The 13,855-nt window shown below is 31.8% G+C and overlaps 1 protein-coding gene across 1 annotated transcript in view; it reads left to right on the top strand.

Annotated features, from left to right (window-relative positions):
* Nucleotides 1-13,855, top strand: part of LOC114299242 (uncharacterized) — a 92,266-nt gene that overhangs the window by 36,195 nt on the left and 42,216 nt on the right. The window contains exons 9-12 of the mRNA XM_082900123.1: nt 2,702-2,770; nt 3,832-3,854; nt 4,004-4,184; nt 5,318-5,540. Of these exons, the coding sequence (XP_082756249.1) occupies nt 2,702-2,770; nt 3,832-3,854; nt 4,004-4,184; nt 5,318-5,540 (496 nt within the window). The remainder of the gene's footprint in view (nt 1-2,701; nt 2,771-3,831; nt 3,855-4,003; nt 4,185-5,317; nt 5,541-13,855) is intronic.

The following is a 13,855-nucleotide window of genomic DNA, read 5'->3' as shown; positions in this document are numbered from 1 at the left end:
GTCTTACACTTCTGCAGGTTTGGTATTCTTTGTGGGGCACTTGCAACACGTGACATTGAAAATTGTATTCGAAAATGATGACATCTCCAAGATGAAACGTCTTGGAAGCAGCCCAGGCCTTGTAATCAATATTCCCAATGATGGTTCAACCAGCGGAGTCCCCAACCTTGTACACTGCTGCCATTGAAACCTTCAAGCCAGCAAACATGGCTACCAACAACAGAGCCACAGCTCTACACCCCACACCCAAATCCATGGCTAAGAGAGAGAGAGCAAATCGGGAAAAAAAAAACAGCAGCGACGAGCAGAAAAGCAGCGCCAGAAACGCCAACGACGACGACGAGTAAGAGTACAACCACGGATATGTGAGAGGCGAGGTGAACGGCGATAGAGGCTAGACGATGATGCGGGTGCCGCCGCCGACATAGCGGAGGAGGGGTGTAAGAAAATGTTGAAGAAGTCAAGGTATGTGTAGAAAATAAGCGGAATAGGTTGAGGTCCGGCGGGCGGCCAAGGCGAGGTTGCCGCCCGCCGGTGAAGCGAGAAATACTAAGGTCTTAACCTTGCTCTGATACCATGTAAAAATTTATGTATTATTGATTGATGTTTATTGATTTATTACAATGATTCATGATTCCTATATATAGAAGAGGGTGAGTGTGTAGTAGGTAAGGAGTAGGTGAAGTGGAGGTGGTAGTGGTGTAGTGGGTTAGGTTTAGTGGAGTAGGTGAGGTGGTAGTGGTGTAGTGGGTTAGGTTTAGTGGAGTAGGTTTAAGTGGGTGAAGTAGGTGATAGGTTTTAACATTAACCATTTAACTTAATATAGATGTATATAAGATGTCTGAAATATTTTTTTATTGAGTTTAATGATTAAAATATTTATTTTTTATTGTGTTTATTTAGTGAAAATAAACAAATGATTTAAATTAAAAAAATTTAAAAATGATGATTTAAATTAATAAAATTAAAAACTCATGATTGATTTTATTAGAAGAGTCAAATACTGATTTTTTTATTTTGTAATTTCTCTTTCTTTTTTTTTAATTATTATTATTGAGTAGACAATTCTACGTGATAGACTTAACTCTCAACACGACTTATCTTGGGCTGTGTTTGAGATACTAGGCTGGTCTAAAATAGTTGTATAGACAAAAAGTATTATTTTAGTCAAATAGGACAATATGTCACATCTAATCCATAATCATTTTATTTTCTCTCATAAAAGCCAAAAAAATCTATCATAAACGAAACTTTTTAGCCTTAAGCTAAGATAACTAAAAAACCAAAAGGTTAAAAAATTAACTCACATCCCAAACAAAGGCTCCATATATATCTTTGTTATTTTGCAATAATTAAGATGTTTTATTTGGTAAAATTCATAACAACAATTTTACTTGCGCATGTAAGTGAATTAATGAAACATTCTTCCCTAATTAGTTAGAATAGAGAAAGAAGAATATTTAAAATAGTGGACCCTATGAAAGATTTCATTCACTCACCTCATAAATGAATTAGCAAAACTATACTTTTTCGTCACTGGTAAATTCCATTTTTAGTGAATACTGGTCTTGCATTCAAGAAAAATAATAAATTAATGGCCATAAAAAGAGGGGAAAAGAATGCTTATATCATGTTATTATTGATAATAAACTACTATATAAGTATAATAATGGAATTTTTAGTTTAAGGTCCCTAATATTAAGATTCTATAAAATAAATGACATATAATATTTTCATAATAGTTGGGGTCTCTTAACATTTTCACAGGAAAATTTTTCTTTCCAGCTCTTTACAGTGAAATTTTTCTGACATGCAAAAATTTCTCTAATAATATTATTTAGCGGCCTTAACTAATAAGAAAAAACATATTAGACCTGTCTTACTATCAAATGTTGAAGAGGGATGTTTCACTAATTTTTCCTATAATAAATCAAACTATACATATATGCTATATGTTAGATTGTATTAATTTTTAAATTATATACATGATAAGTTTTTCTTCAATGGTAACATATATTATCGTCATCTAATAATAAAATCTCATATTAGTAAGCGTATTGTGTTTGACAAAATCTCATATTAGTGCTGTCACTAATTAGTGATCAAAACCATTTTCCCATCCCCCATAGATCATTACCTCAGGTGAGTTGGGTGATTTAATCTAAATCATGATGAGATCCACCGCAAGCCATGAATATTGAATAATTTCTCGTCACGGAGCCTTGCTTTCCGATTTGATTTTATTGGCACCAGTCGTAGCTCTTTCTTTCTCGCGTTCCACACTCCTCTCTCTCTCTCTCTCTTCATTGAAGCTTGTGGAGTAGAAACAGAGATAAACTCAGCATTCACTTCCATTGATAAAACAGTTTCTCCAATCGTTTTCCAAGTTACAACAACTTTCAGTTTCAATTTTAATTTCGTTGCCTTCAATTCACTACATTGGAAGAATTTTATGTTTTCTATTATTATTCTGTTTAAAACCCTAAGATTGTGATTTCAATCAGTTGCTCGATCATGATCGGTCAACTTGAACGCAATTCTATTTTCCTTCTCTCCAAACACTTTAACGTGAAATTTGATTTCAATTCAATATTGGTTCACTTAGCTGTAATGCTGGATATTAGTTTTAAGCTTTCATACATTAGATTGATCACGGCTAGGTTGGTTGTGCTTTTGCGTTTTTTTTTTTTTAACTTATCAGGTGGTGGCAAAAAAGTTGTTACAATGTTGCAATGGATGGATGGGAGGATCAAGGCGGAAAGTGACAACTGTGAGTTTGACATGGACTTAATTTTGAATTTGCCTGCAAATTGATTTTTATTTTTATTTTTATTTTTTGGACTCAGAATTTTATTTTGAAAAATTTAATAATTGTATCGTACTAAAGTTCATGTTCAATTTTGACTTGCCTATAAATTGATTATTATTTTTTTAACTCAGAATTTTATTTTGAAGAAATTAGTAATTGTAGCATACTAAAGATTCTTAAACTGGAAAGTTGTTGGTTCTCTTAGTGCAACCGACCTTTACAACACATTGCTTTGGCATTTTTGATATCCCCAGAATAACTATTAATAATTAATCATAATTTGAAATTGAAATGTAGGAAGAAATGATGGAAGCTGCATTTATTTACTTAGTTGACGAAGTGGAATATATTTAGTATAGTAGCTTTCCTTCTTCGTGGACTCTTAGTTAAATAATTAAAGAAGTTGGTCTTCCTCTTTCCATTTCGGAGAGTCTCCCCCTCTAGCCGCGTGTGCATGTGCCCATATGTACTAGGTGTAAGGCTACTTTCACACTTGCCAAGATTCAAAGTGAGGTTTCTGTGTTGGTGAAGAAACACGCTTGGGTATGCATGCTTGATCAATGATCATCGTCATTATTACATATCAATATTTTTTGATAAGTTATTACCTAATACATATCAACCCTTTATTAATTATTATTTTTTCTTTTCTTTCTTTTTTGTTTGTTTGTTTGTGGGGGGGGGGGGGGGGGGGGGGGGGTGGACCATGAGTTTTTCTTTAACTTTTTGACCTCATAAGTTATGACATGCTGTGATGCTACTGCACTTCCTTTTCTTTTTCCCATGTTACTAAGAATATATAACTTTTAACTTCTATACTTCTACTCTGCATATGACTATGAAAAAAATCATGTTCATGTTTCAGTTTTCCATCAGCAACTTGAGCTCTATGTGCATGGCCAAGACATTGTAGATTGCATCTAGTATGATTATGTTGAGCTTCTCTTTGGACATATGAGCACGTCCTTTTTTCTTTTTTGCGTGACATTTCTTGATTGTGCTGAGATGGAGAAAATTTTCAGTCAAGAAAGTCGACACAAAAGAGGTACATAAACATTTGTCATTTTTCTTTGTTGGAAATGAAGTGAAAGATCATCTGCTCTAGTATTCTTTGTTGCTGAGACCATATGTTAGAATTTGACATAATGTTAGATGCGGTAAATTAATACATTAAAAACACTTTAAATGTCCTAGGCAAAAGCAATATTTTGAGCAAAGAAAACGGCAACAACAGCAGCAGACAACTGGGCTAGACAGCTTTTCTGATGGAATGAATACATGCAATCAGCATCAAAATAATATCGATCACTGGACATTCTTAGTTTGTGGAACTTATCAACAGTTGTTCAAAATTGCAAGTCAAGCTGCCGCAGTGGTCAGACTGACTAAAATTTGAGTCTCTTTTATAGAAGTTGCTGGCTTCATATTTCTCTCTATATCTCTTTCTTGTTTGGTGGTTGAAATATAATTTATGATGCTGTTTCATATAATGGAATTGCATCAGATATAATGTTGCTTCATTTAGTTCTTCGCTTCCCATAGGCGAGGTGGACTGAAACTTCCATGTTGTTATAAATATGGGGTTTGATATAGATACGATTTCCAACAAACTATTTTAAGTGAAAAGCATGTTCACAATCTAGAGATAAATTGCAGGTAAAGATGAACTCTGAGAAAGTACTTGGTCAGACATCAAGGTTGATTATCGGTGTGGCGTTAATACACGAATGAGATGCAGAATCATGATAGTTGAAAAAAGTGATGTAACTTAAAAGAGGGAGATGGCTATATACAAAATGATTAATGAAGGGGCCAAATGAGAATTATGAACGTACTGAATACAACGACAACTTGTATCAAAGTAAAGGAAATGTTTTATGCAGCTTAATAAGGGTCACTGTTTAGTGTGTAAAACTGATAATTACTAATGGTTCTACAGTCAATGCATTTGCTTACATATGTTATCACTTGAAAGGATCTGAATTTTATTTGATAGACTTGACTCTGCATTTTATCACTAAAAAGCTTAGTGTAAGTTTTTTTTTTTTTTTTTCTATAATTAAATTTGAATTGAAAAATTACCCTTAGTTTTTATTTCTGCAATTTAAGATCTTCGGAGTCACTACCTTGGCATGGAAATTTTCAATTAATTTTCAGGTTTATTGAATAACCCCTTACTAGAATCTGGAATACATGAAAAAGAACGCTAAAAACTGTCCAGGAACATTAGAAAACATTTTGTAGGCCAAATTAGAGGCAATGGATTGCCTTTTCAATATAATGGCAGTAACAGTTAATAGAATTGTAATATTGCTGGAAGCAATGAGAGTAAATCTTGAATCCTTGATCAGTTCAGTTTTGCTGAATTTAAGATCATTAGTATCCACATGTGATGTGAGGATGCCTATGTGGGTGTGATTATAGTCTGTTTTTGACATTCATTTCTGTTTCTCTATTTGTAATCTCATAATGATCTGGGACCAAACTAATATAGCATACAACTTGCAGGATGCCATGACTCAAGATATTAACTGGCCTCTCTGTGGCAATTTTTTTGAGCTACCATTCTGTTCTAGGGGCACAGAACATGCATTTAGCAAACCAAGGCAGAAGTTATCGACCGCCAAAGAGTTCTCGCAATTCAAAAGCAATGCTAGTAAATTGAAAAATTCTTTTTCTGATGATGAAATCTTCTGTAACATGGAAGAAAAAAATGATGATATATGGAATGGTAGGTTCTTTTTTACAATTTTTTTTTTCAAATGTTTTCGTTGATAATTCTTATTACTGGTTTGAATTGGTATTTTAAGATAAGTTCTAGCTTCTACATATATTAGATGCATCTACATTTGTAATCTGGTGTATAACATTCCTTGAAATTATATGGTTGATTTTCCAAGTAGCCTGTTGAACCAATTTCGAGTTCAATCTATGTTGTTTAGGTCTTCAGCTTTAATGTACAATGACATTCTGAAGGTTCAGCTTGAGATATATGATTTTATTATCAACTTCTTATGATAAACTGTTGGCACAAGTTTGGACATGTTTAAAAACACAATTGATTGCTTAAAATTGAACATATTCATCGGTGAGTGCATTTGATAACCCATAATCACCTACACCCTAAAGTTGAAAATTCAGTTAAATATGGTCTTAATTTCAAGTTAGTGAGACTCGACTTCTTGTTGAATGCGGAATACATCAGTAGAATACAGTTTTTACATTTAATCTTATCTAAAATATCTATCTTCAAGTTTGTAACTTTGAAATCTAGTAAATATTTCAGCACTGCTAATTTAGTATTAAAATTTCAAGACTCGATATTTGTTAACAGTGTCTAGTCTTAATCTTGCAGTTATACTTAGGTGGTTGCTTTATAGTACTATTCTTTAATGGTATTTGCCATGCATATGAAATGCCACTTTGATCCTGTTTGTCAAATTCTAACTTGTTATGATCAAAAAGCCAAATGACAGAAATCTTACTCTATTTTCAACAGCTAGGTCTAACTTCCTAGATCGAAATTTTCTTGATGAAGATTGGGATTTAACATGGAAGAATAGGTCACCTAAAATGGATGGCAGTTCTGCTAATTTTTTGCACCTAGGAGACCATGAAATTTCAGACTTCGCTTTTGAATACCCCTATTTACAGAAAATTACGTATTTTATGTAGAACTGACCTTTCTTTCCTACCTATTTTAGAATGTCATTCTGTTAAGTTCTTTGACCAAGTTGTTTATCTGTGTAGGATTGCTGAGAAAGTGACAGGCAGATTCCATATCTCAGCTTCTTCCTGTCTCGGCATGAGTACAAAGTTTAATACCGTATTTCTGGTCTTAATTTTCAAAGGATTGATATCTATAAAAGAAAAAATTGGAACAGTGGAAACCCAAGAAGCATGAACACAGACACACATGCTGATATGGTGATTTCAAAAAAAATGGGGACATAGCAATAAAAAAAATATTTATTGACCGTGGATCATGTTATTTTGGGATTTTTTTTTTTCTTTTTCCTCTAATAAATCACCATGATCAAGGGGTTTTTTTTTATTTCAATTTATTTGATAAATGTCAAATTACCGGGAAAGGACGTATAGGAGACTAGAACACACCTTCCTTCATTCATTTTGTTTTTTTTCCAAATTACAGAGGCATTCTTTTTAGAAATTCAGATCCTCTAGAGTGGGCTTAATTGGGGTTATCAATTAAATTAAATTGACACAATTTAAAATTAAATATAAAAATCGAGCTAGTTGAAATTATAGGAAGTAAAATAACACAACAGACAAAATATAGGGACAATTGATGTAATTTATCTAAGAACAAAAAGATGGGGTTTCGATTATTTTTAACCCCACTTTATTTACACTTTATGTAGAATTAGTTTGTTATTATGGTAAATTACATAAGTCAACAATTAACTATCTCAATATATTATCTTGTTATAGTTAACCATTCTATTAAGACTATGTTAGAAATTTAAACAAAATCAGAACATCTGTAAATCACATAACACATTTATTAAATTTTTATGGTAAAAATATTATTATCTAATGATCCCGTTTGTACATTACTACACTAGTACGATAAATGAGATAAATTGCAAGTGAGATCACTAGATAAAAGTACTATTGTCTTAAAAAAATCAATAAAAGAAATTATTGTTTTAAAATTTTAATAAGTGCGTCATGTGTTTCATAACTGATTTGTTTTCGTTTAAATTTTGGGACAAAATTCTAACATAAGGTGTTAAATGTAATAAGATAATAGTTCGAGTTGGTTAATTATTGCATTTTGAAGTTCAGAAAGGTAAAATACAAGTTAAATATAATTTTGTCTTGTTATTATTAAGGAAAGAAAAAGGAATTTCAAATGTTAAAATTGGGAAGTAAAAGAAAATTGTGGGACTGGATATATGGACCAATCCCTTGAGAGAAATTGGTCATGTATCCTTACTGAGCAAAGATCTCCAGCCCAATCTCTCTTGCTAACTAAACATAAATATCGTTAGAACAGGTCTTGGCAAGGACCAACTCCTTTCTTATAGGGAAAATTCTATCATACAAAAAAGTAATTTTGAGGTATAGTACGTAAATAAATGTTTATTATTAGATTTGGATAAGGTACTATCAATCCGGCCACCATGTCGACATGTTTTCAGCTTTTGTTCTACTCGTAATTTTTTATTTTTTTTTTGTTTTTTTATCAGGCCTACTTGTATTTTTATTTTTTTTAGGGTAAATTATAGATGCACCTTCTGAAGTTTGTTTAAAGTATGAATTGCCAAATTACAAATACCTCCTTGTTAAAAAAATTATTTAACAAAATTAATTAAAAAAATAAAATTCATAAATGCTCTCCTACACAATAATAAAATTACCTAAATTGTTAATTAAAACATATTTCTAACATCATTAAAAACTGTTAATTGATTTGATATTTTATTAATAAAAATGGCGATTTGATATGAAATTAAAAATCTCAATGGGTGGAATATAATTTTTAGAACTACAGATGACGAGTTATATTTAATTAAACCTTAGGGGGTGTATTTATAATTTATCCTATTTTTATCAAAAAAAAAATTATCTATGATGTTACCGCATCCGTGAGCTCTAGTTTGGAACCTATGTGTAGTATGTTTACCCTTTTTCTACACATCATCATTTTTTTTTTTGGGTATTTTGTGTAACAAAAAATGTTAAATTCTATAATACATAATTGAAAAGAAAATTTATCCAGTTTGTTAATTAATTATTTTAATTAAATTTTTAATTTTTTTATAAAAAAAATGTGAAAAAAATAGAGAGAGTGATATGATAATTTATAATAATTTTTTAGTTTTTTGGCTACAAACCTAACTCTCTAAACGAAACCTAAGTTTTCGGATCTATTTAGGTCTATTTATTATTGATCTCGTTTCGATAATTTGAATTATTTATTTTTAGACCATAACATATAAATCATTCTGTAGACATCCCATTTTTGACCGACCTCAAAACTTTGTCGTTATCGGTTGTGCACTCGATGATTGCGCGTGTTTGTGCTTGTTTTGAGCGCCTGAAGGTCTCGGCTGAGCACCTTGTCTTTGAGCCTCTTAACACTTTGTGTTTTGGCCTTGTTTTTGGGGCAAACCTTGTTCCCTCTTGCCTGGAGGAGGGGAAGGCATTGCCGGCCACTTGTGGCACTTGCCAGACACTTTTCTCTCTTGTAGGCCACTTGAAGTGGCTGGTCGGCCAATTTGAAATGGCCGGTGGCCAATTCTCTCATTTTTCAGTCATTTTCAGATCTTTTGAGTCAGCTGTTGCACACTGAGTGTATCCTCCATACACGTGTATGGATGGATTCAAACAAGCTTCTAGCTTGTCAAGGAAGCTTTGGCTTGCCTTTTCTATATAAGGAGAGGTCCCTCCCCCTTGTTAGAGGTTCAGAATTTTTAGAGCAAAAATTTCACTCTCTCTCTAGATTTCTCTCTCTCTCTCTCTCTATATATATATATATATATTGTGCCTAAGAGTGTGTTTTCTTCACATATTTGCACTAAGATACCTAGTCAAATACCTTCACTTTGGAGCTGAGGTCCCTTGAAGCTTTGTTTGAGGTCTTAGGCTTAATTTTGGTCCAAAATTATTGCTGAGCAACTAATGTGCTTCAAAGGTAAGCATTTACTCTTATTAAGCTTGGTTTTGTACACTAGTTTGGACCACCTTTGCATGCTGTTTTGGCCTAGTTGCCCACTATAAAAACCTCTATTTTTAAGTGTTGAAAATGTTGGTTTGAGTCCTTGTTGGAGTTAGGGTTGGTCCACCCTCTTTCATTGCTTATTTTTAACCACGAAATTTCAAAGCAATTTCAGTGGTGGAAAGCTTGTTTTGAGGCCCAAAATGGGAGGGGGTGGCCTCCCCTCCTTGTCTCTCTATGCCATGCCTCGTTAGCATTACAAAGTAGCATATTTTTATGGCTTATGTTAACTTAGTTCAAGCATGTTTTTGGCTATATTTTAACATGTTTAAACTCTGTTTTTGGTTGGTTTAGTCACTTGTTATTTGCTTTTTGCACTTATAGTGCAATCTTGCTCACTAGCCTAGAGTGCTTGATGGTTTAGCCTATTATTCTAGCATGTGTTGGCTCCACTTCAACATGTTTTTGGCCTTGCTTTAGCATGTTTTAACTCTGTTTCAAGTGGTTTTGGTCACATGTGCTCCGCTTTGTATAGCTATAGTGTAAATAGCCTTGACTAACTTTGTGTTTTGAGGCTTCTAGCATGTTTTGTTTGGGTTGTTTGCATGTCATAGCATCATTTTGTATGTAATTTCAGAGCATATAACTTTGTCACACTCTCACATATTTCACTCTTTCATTACTTTTGAGAGTTGTGCCTTATGTCTTGTTCGTGAGCCAACATGTATGCATGTTTGTCTAGTCTTTTGAGCTTCCATTCCAGCATGTTTAGGCCATTGTTTGGGCATGATTAAGCTCTCTGTTCATAGCTGGTTTAGTCATTTAAGCTTGATAGTGCATGCCTCTTGTGTAATACTCTTCACTAGCTTTAGTGCTTTTTGTAATTTCATATTTAATCATATACATGATTTGATGATTAGAGGCACTTTAATGAATGAACAAAAATCATTTAATATTTTTGGTCAAAATTTTGTTATGTTATTATTATTGGATGTGATAGTTACTAAATGTGAGTGACATTAACCAGCATTAACCTCTTTACACTATAATGGCCTTGTTTGGAAAGTAGTTTTTTTTTTAGTTTTTTTTTTATTATTTGACTATTTTAATAGACTATTTTAGTTTGTATGTTTGATAAGATGGGTTGAATTTTTTTTGAATGGCTGTATTGGGAAAAGTGTTTGAAATTTTGTCCCAAATGGATCAGAATTCATTACTTATATGTCCAATCTTGTCACTAATTTTTTTTTTTAAAAAAATGATATTTTTTAAAACTAAAATATTCTGTTATTAAAAAGTGATTTTGTTGCTAAATTTTTGTCTCTAAAATTATATTTGTTGTAGTGTCATTGGATTTTGGTTCAGTAAATTTTTTTAAAAAAATTACTCCATAAATTTTAATTTTATGGCTTAGTAAATTGGATTAATTGAAATTTCTCATTTTATGGCCTAATAATGGATTAGATTAGTGGAAAGCATTATCGTAGAAGGACCCTTTTCTTAATCCTAAATTGTATAAGTGAGTTCACATCCTTTCCAATCATAAAATATATGTTTAAAATAGAAAAATTGCAAATAAATTGGCTTACCAATTTTGTTCCTTGCATTTGTGGAAAGTAGAATTCTTCTCCATAGAGAAAGTGAGATGATAAATGTCAATGATCACCCCCGATCAAGATTGGTCACGACGACCCTTTGACGGTCAAGTCAGAATATTGTTCGGCCTTAAGAATTTGTATTTAAAGGAGGATTCTTGAATTACCTCTAGTATGTTCTTTTTTGTTTCACCTATTTCGCCTTTTATAGTTTTCCTCACTTGAATCCCATCCATTGGATCAATATTTGATCTGAGGGTTTTGCCCACTCTTGGCTCTGGTCGAACAAGTGGTCAAGTTGCCTTTGACTTTGATCGTTAGATTATCCTCCTATAGACAGCTTGGATTATGTCAGATGCTAGTGGCCAGCTTGTCAAGTGTTACGTTTGTTGGATCAGGTTGATCGGACAGACTTACCGTCTAGTAGGATTGATCTATACTCTTGTACTTACTGTTTCGATGTTTCTATCGTTGGATGAAGATAAATTCGTCGTTCCTCTTTCATTCTACAGATCTCTTTTTAGAAGGAGATCTTTTACTCTTCATAGCTCCTTACGCTCCTTGCCACGCATCTTTGTGCTGCCAACTGTCTCTAATGACTTGTTTAGAAATTTACTTGGGCCTTCCCTTTCTTTTGGTCTACTTTGCCTAATTGCTTCGGGTTTGAGCCAATATTTTACCCTTCCATAGCATTTATTTGAAATGTTGCCTTTTAAAACGATTTATTGGTGAAAAGTTTATATTTACGGAGAAACAACATTACATCCAATAACTAATCTTTTTTGTTGATAAGACCTGTTGAATTAGATTTATGTGAAGTTTAGGATGTCAGGACAAAAATTATATAAATTTTGGAGGAATCCAATTGAAATGGGTGAATTACACTAACAGTTCCTGTAGTTTAGGGTATAAGTCATTTTGATCCCTAACTTTTCAATTGCGATACATTTTTTACTCTTGATTTTTTGAATCTCGTTCCAAATAAAGACAATTAAAGACATTGTTGCTCTATTTCAATAGTAAAGTCATCAATATGACAAAATATAAACTAATTTAACAAAAATGAATATCAAAAATTTATTTTAAAATTATTTCTACTCACTAAAGATAAAATTATATAAAAATGATAAATCTTTTATATTTATATTTTTTTTACCGAATTAATTTTTAGTATGTGTTTGGATGATGATCATGTAATGGGTGATTGTTTTTGTTGATATTTTTGGATGGTTATCATGTAATAGATTGTTGTATTTGGATGATTATTAAGTTTTTAATGTATAATCGATAAATTTAATATATAAAATATTTTAAGTTTTAAATTTTTTGAGTTAATGGATTGGTTTAATAATGACATCAAAGTTGTTGTCATGTTTGACTTTTGAAAAAAATAAAAACTAGTTTAAAGAAAATAAATATCAAAAAAAATAATTTAAAAAATTATTTCAACTTCCCCAAAAATAAAATTATATAAAAATGATGTATTTTTAATTTTTTTCACCAATTTAATTTTTAATTTCTTAAAAAAAATTTGAAAATAGATTTGAAACCAAACCAAACATAACTTTATAACTAAAAAAAGTTTAACCTTATTCATTAAAAAAATATATATTTCAAATAACATATAAGTTAACTAAAACAAAGTAAATTGTATGACGACTTTATCCTTCAAATATAGTAATAATGTGTTTAATTGTCTTTATTTGGAACGAGATTCAAAATTTAGAGTCAAATATATCACAATTGAAAGATCATGAACCAAAGTGATACAAGTTGTAAACTATAAGAACTGTTAGTGTAATTTACCCGATTAAAATATAGATTTTCAAGGAACAAAATAAAACTATATAAATTTTGAATGGGCCAAAATGCTATTTTTTAAAAAATATAAATACTTAAAATAGGATTGGCCAAATAATATTTGTTGTGAAGTTTGGAGGGGGTCACCCCCACCAAACACACACTCTCTCTCTCTCTCTCCTTCCTACCGACAAAATCATATCAACTCACAAATAATACAAATATATATAATAAAGTAAGAAGTTTTTGAAAATAAGTCAAAATATGTCACGCCCTCAAAATAAACCCATTAAATATATATAACATCAACATACAATGTTAAAAAGGAAACAGTTCATTATAATATTCATCAGAGTCTTACTAAACAAAAGCATGACATGTAACATCAAATTAAATGCCCTACAAGCTTACATCTTTCCAAGCCAACACTTGGACACAAAAGTATGAGTTCTAACTCAAATACAAATAAAGCCCTAGGCTTGTGTGTTTACATGTACTAACAAATGAAAGCAAATAACTGAAAATAGTCTTCAAAATCCAAGTCCTTCCAAGCTAAGTCCTTGGAGGTAGTTTATCACCTGAACCTGAAAATGATGTTCCCATATAGGGTGAGCCACAGCCCAGTAGAAATATACTAAACCAAATATAAGCATTGAATAAAGCAATAATATTCAATAGATGGTTAACCAAGATAATCAATTACATCATTATCCAATCTCATGACACTATTGTCAACGACACGTTTCACTTTCCAACATTATCAATATGGCTCAGAACCTGGCCAAACTTACAACAGTGAATTATATATATCATATTCACATTCTTCCAATGTCAACAAACAAATGAGACTCAAGCTCAAATCAAAACACTTCACACTTCAAGATTGATACACATTTTAGTGATGTATCAATAAAAAAACACTTCTATATAAATAAGCACACATAAAAGTGATGCTAATGGAGTCCA

The sequence above is a fragment of the Camellia sinensis genome, chromosome 12, assembly GCF_055761805.1.
Source record: "Camellia sinensis isolate YWXY chromosome 12, ASM5576180v1, whole genome shotgun sequence".
Classification (NCBI taxonomy): domain Eukaryota; kingdom Viridiplantae; phylum Streptophyta; class Magnoliopsida; order Ericales; family Theaceae; genus Camellia; species Camellia sinensis.
This window is presented reverse-complemented; position numbering and strand designations above follow the sequence as displayed.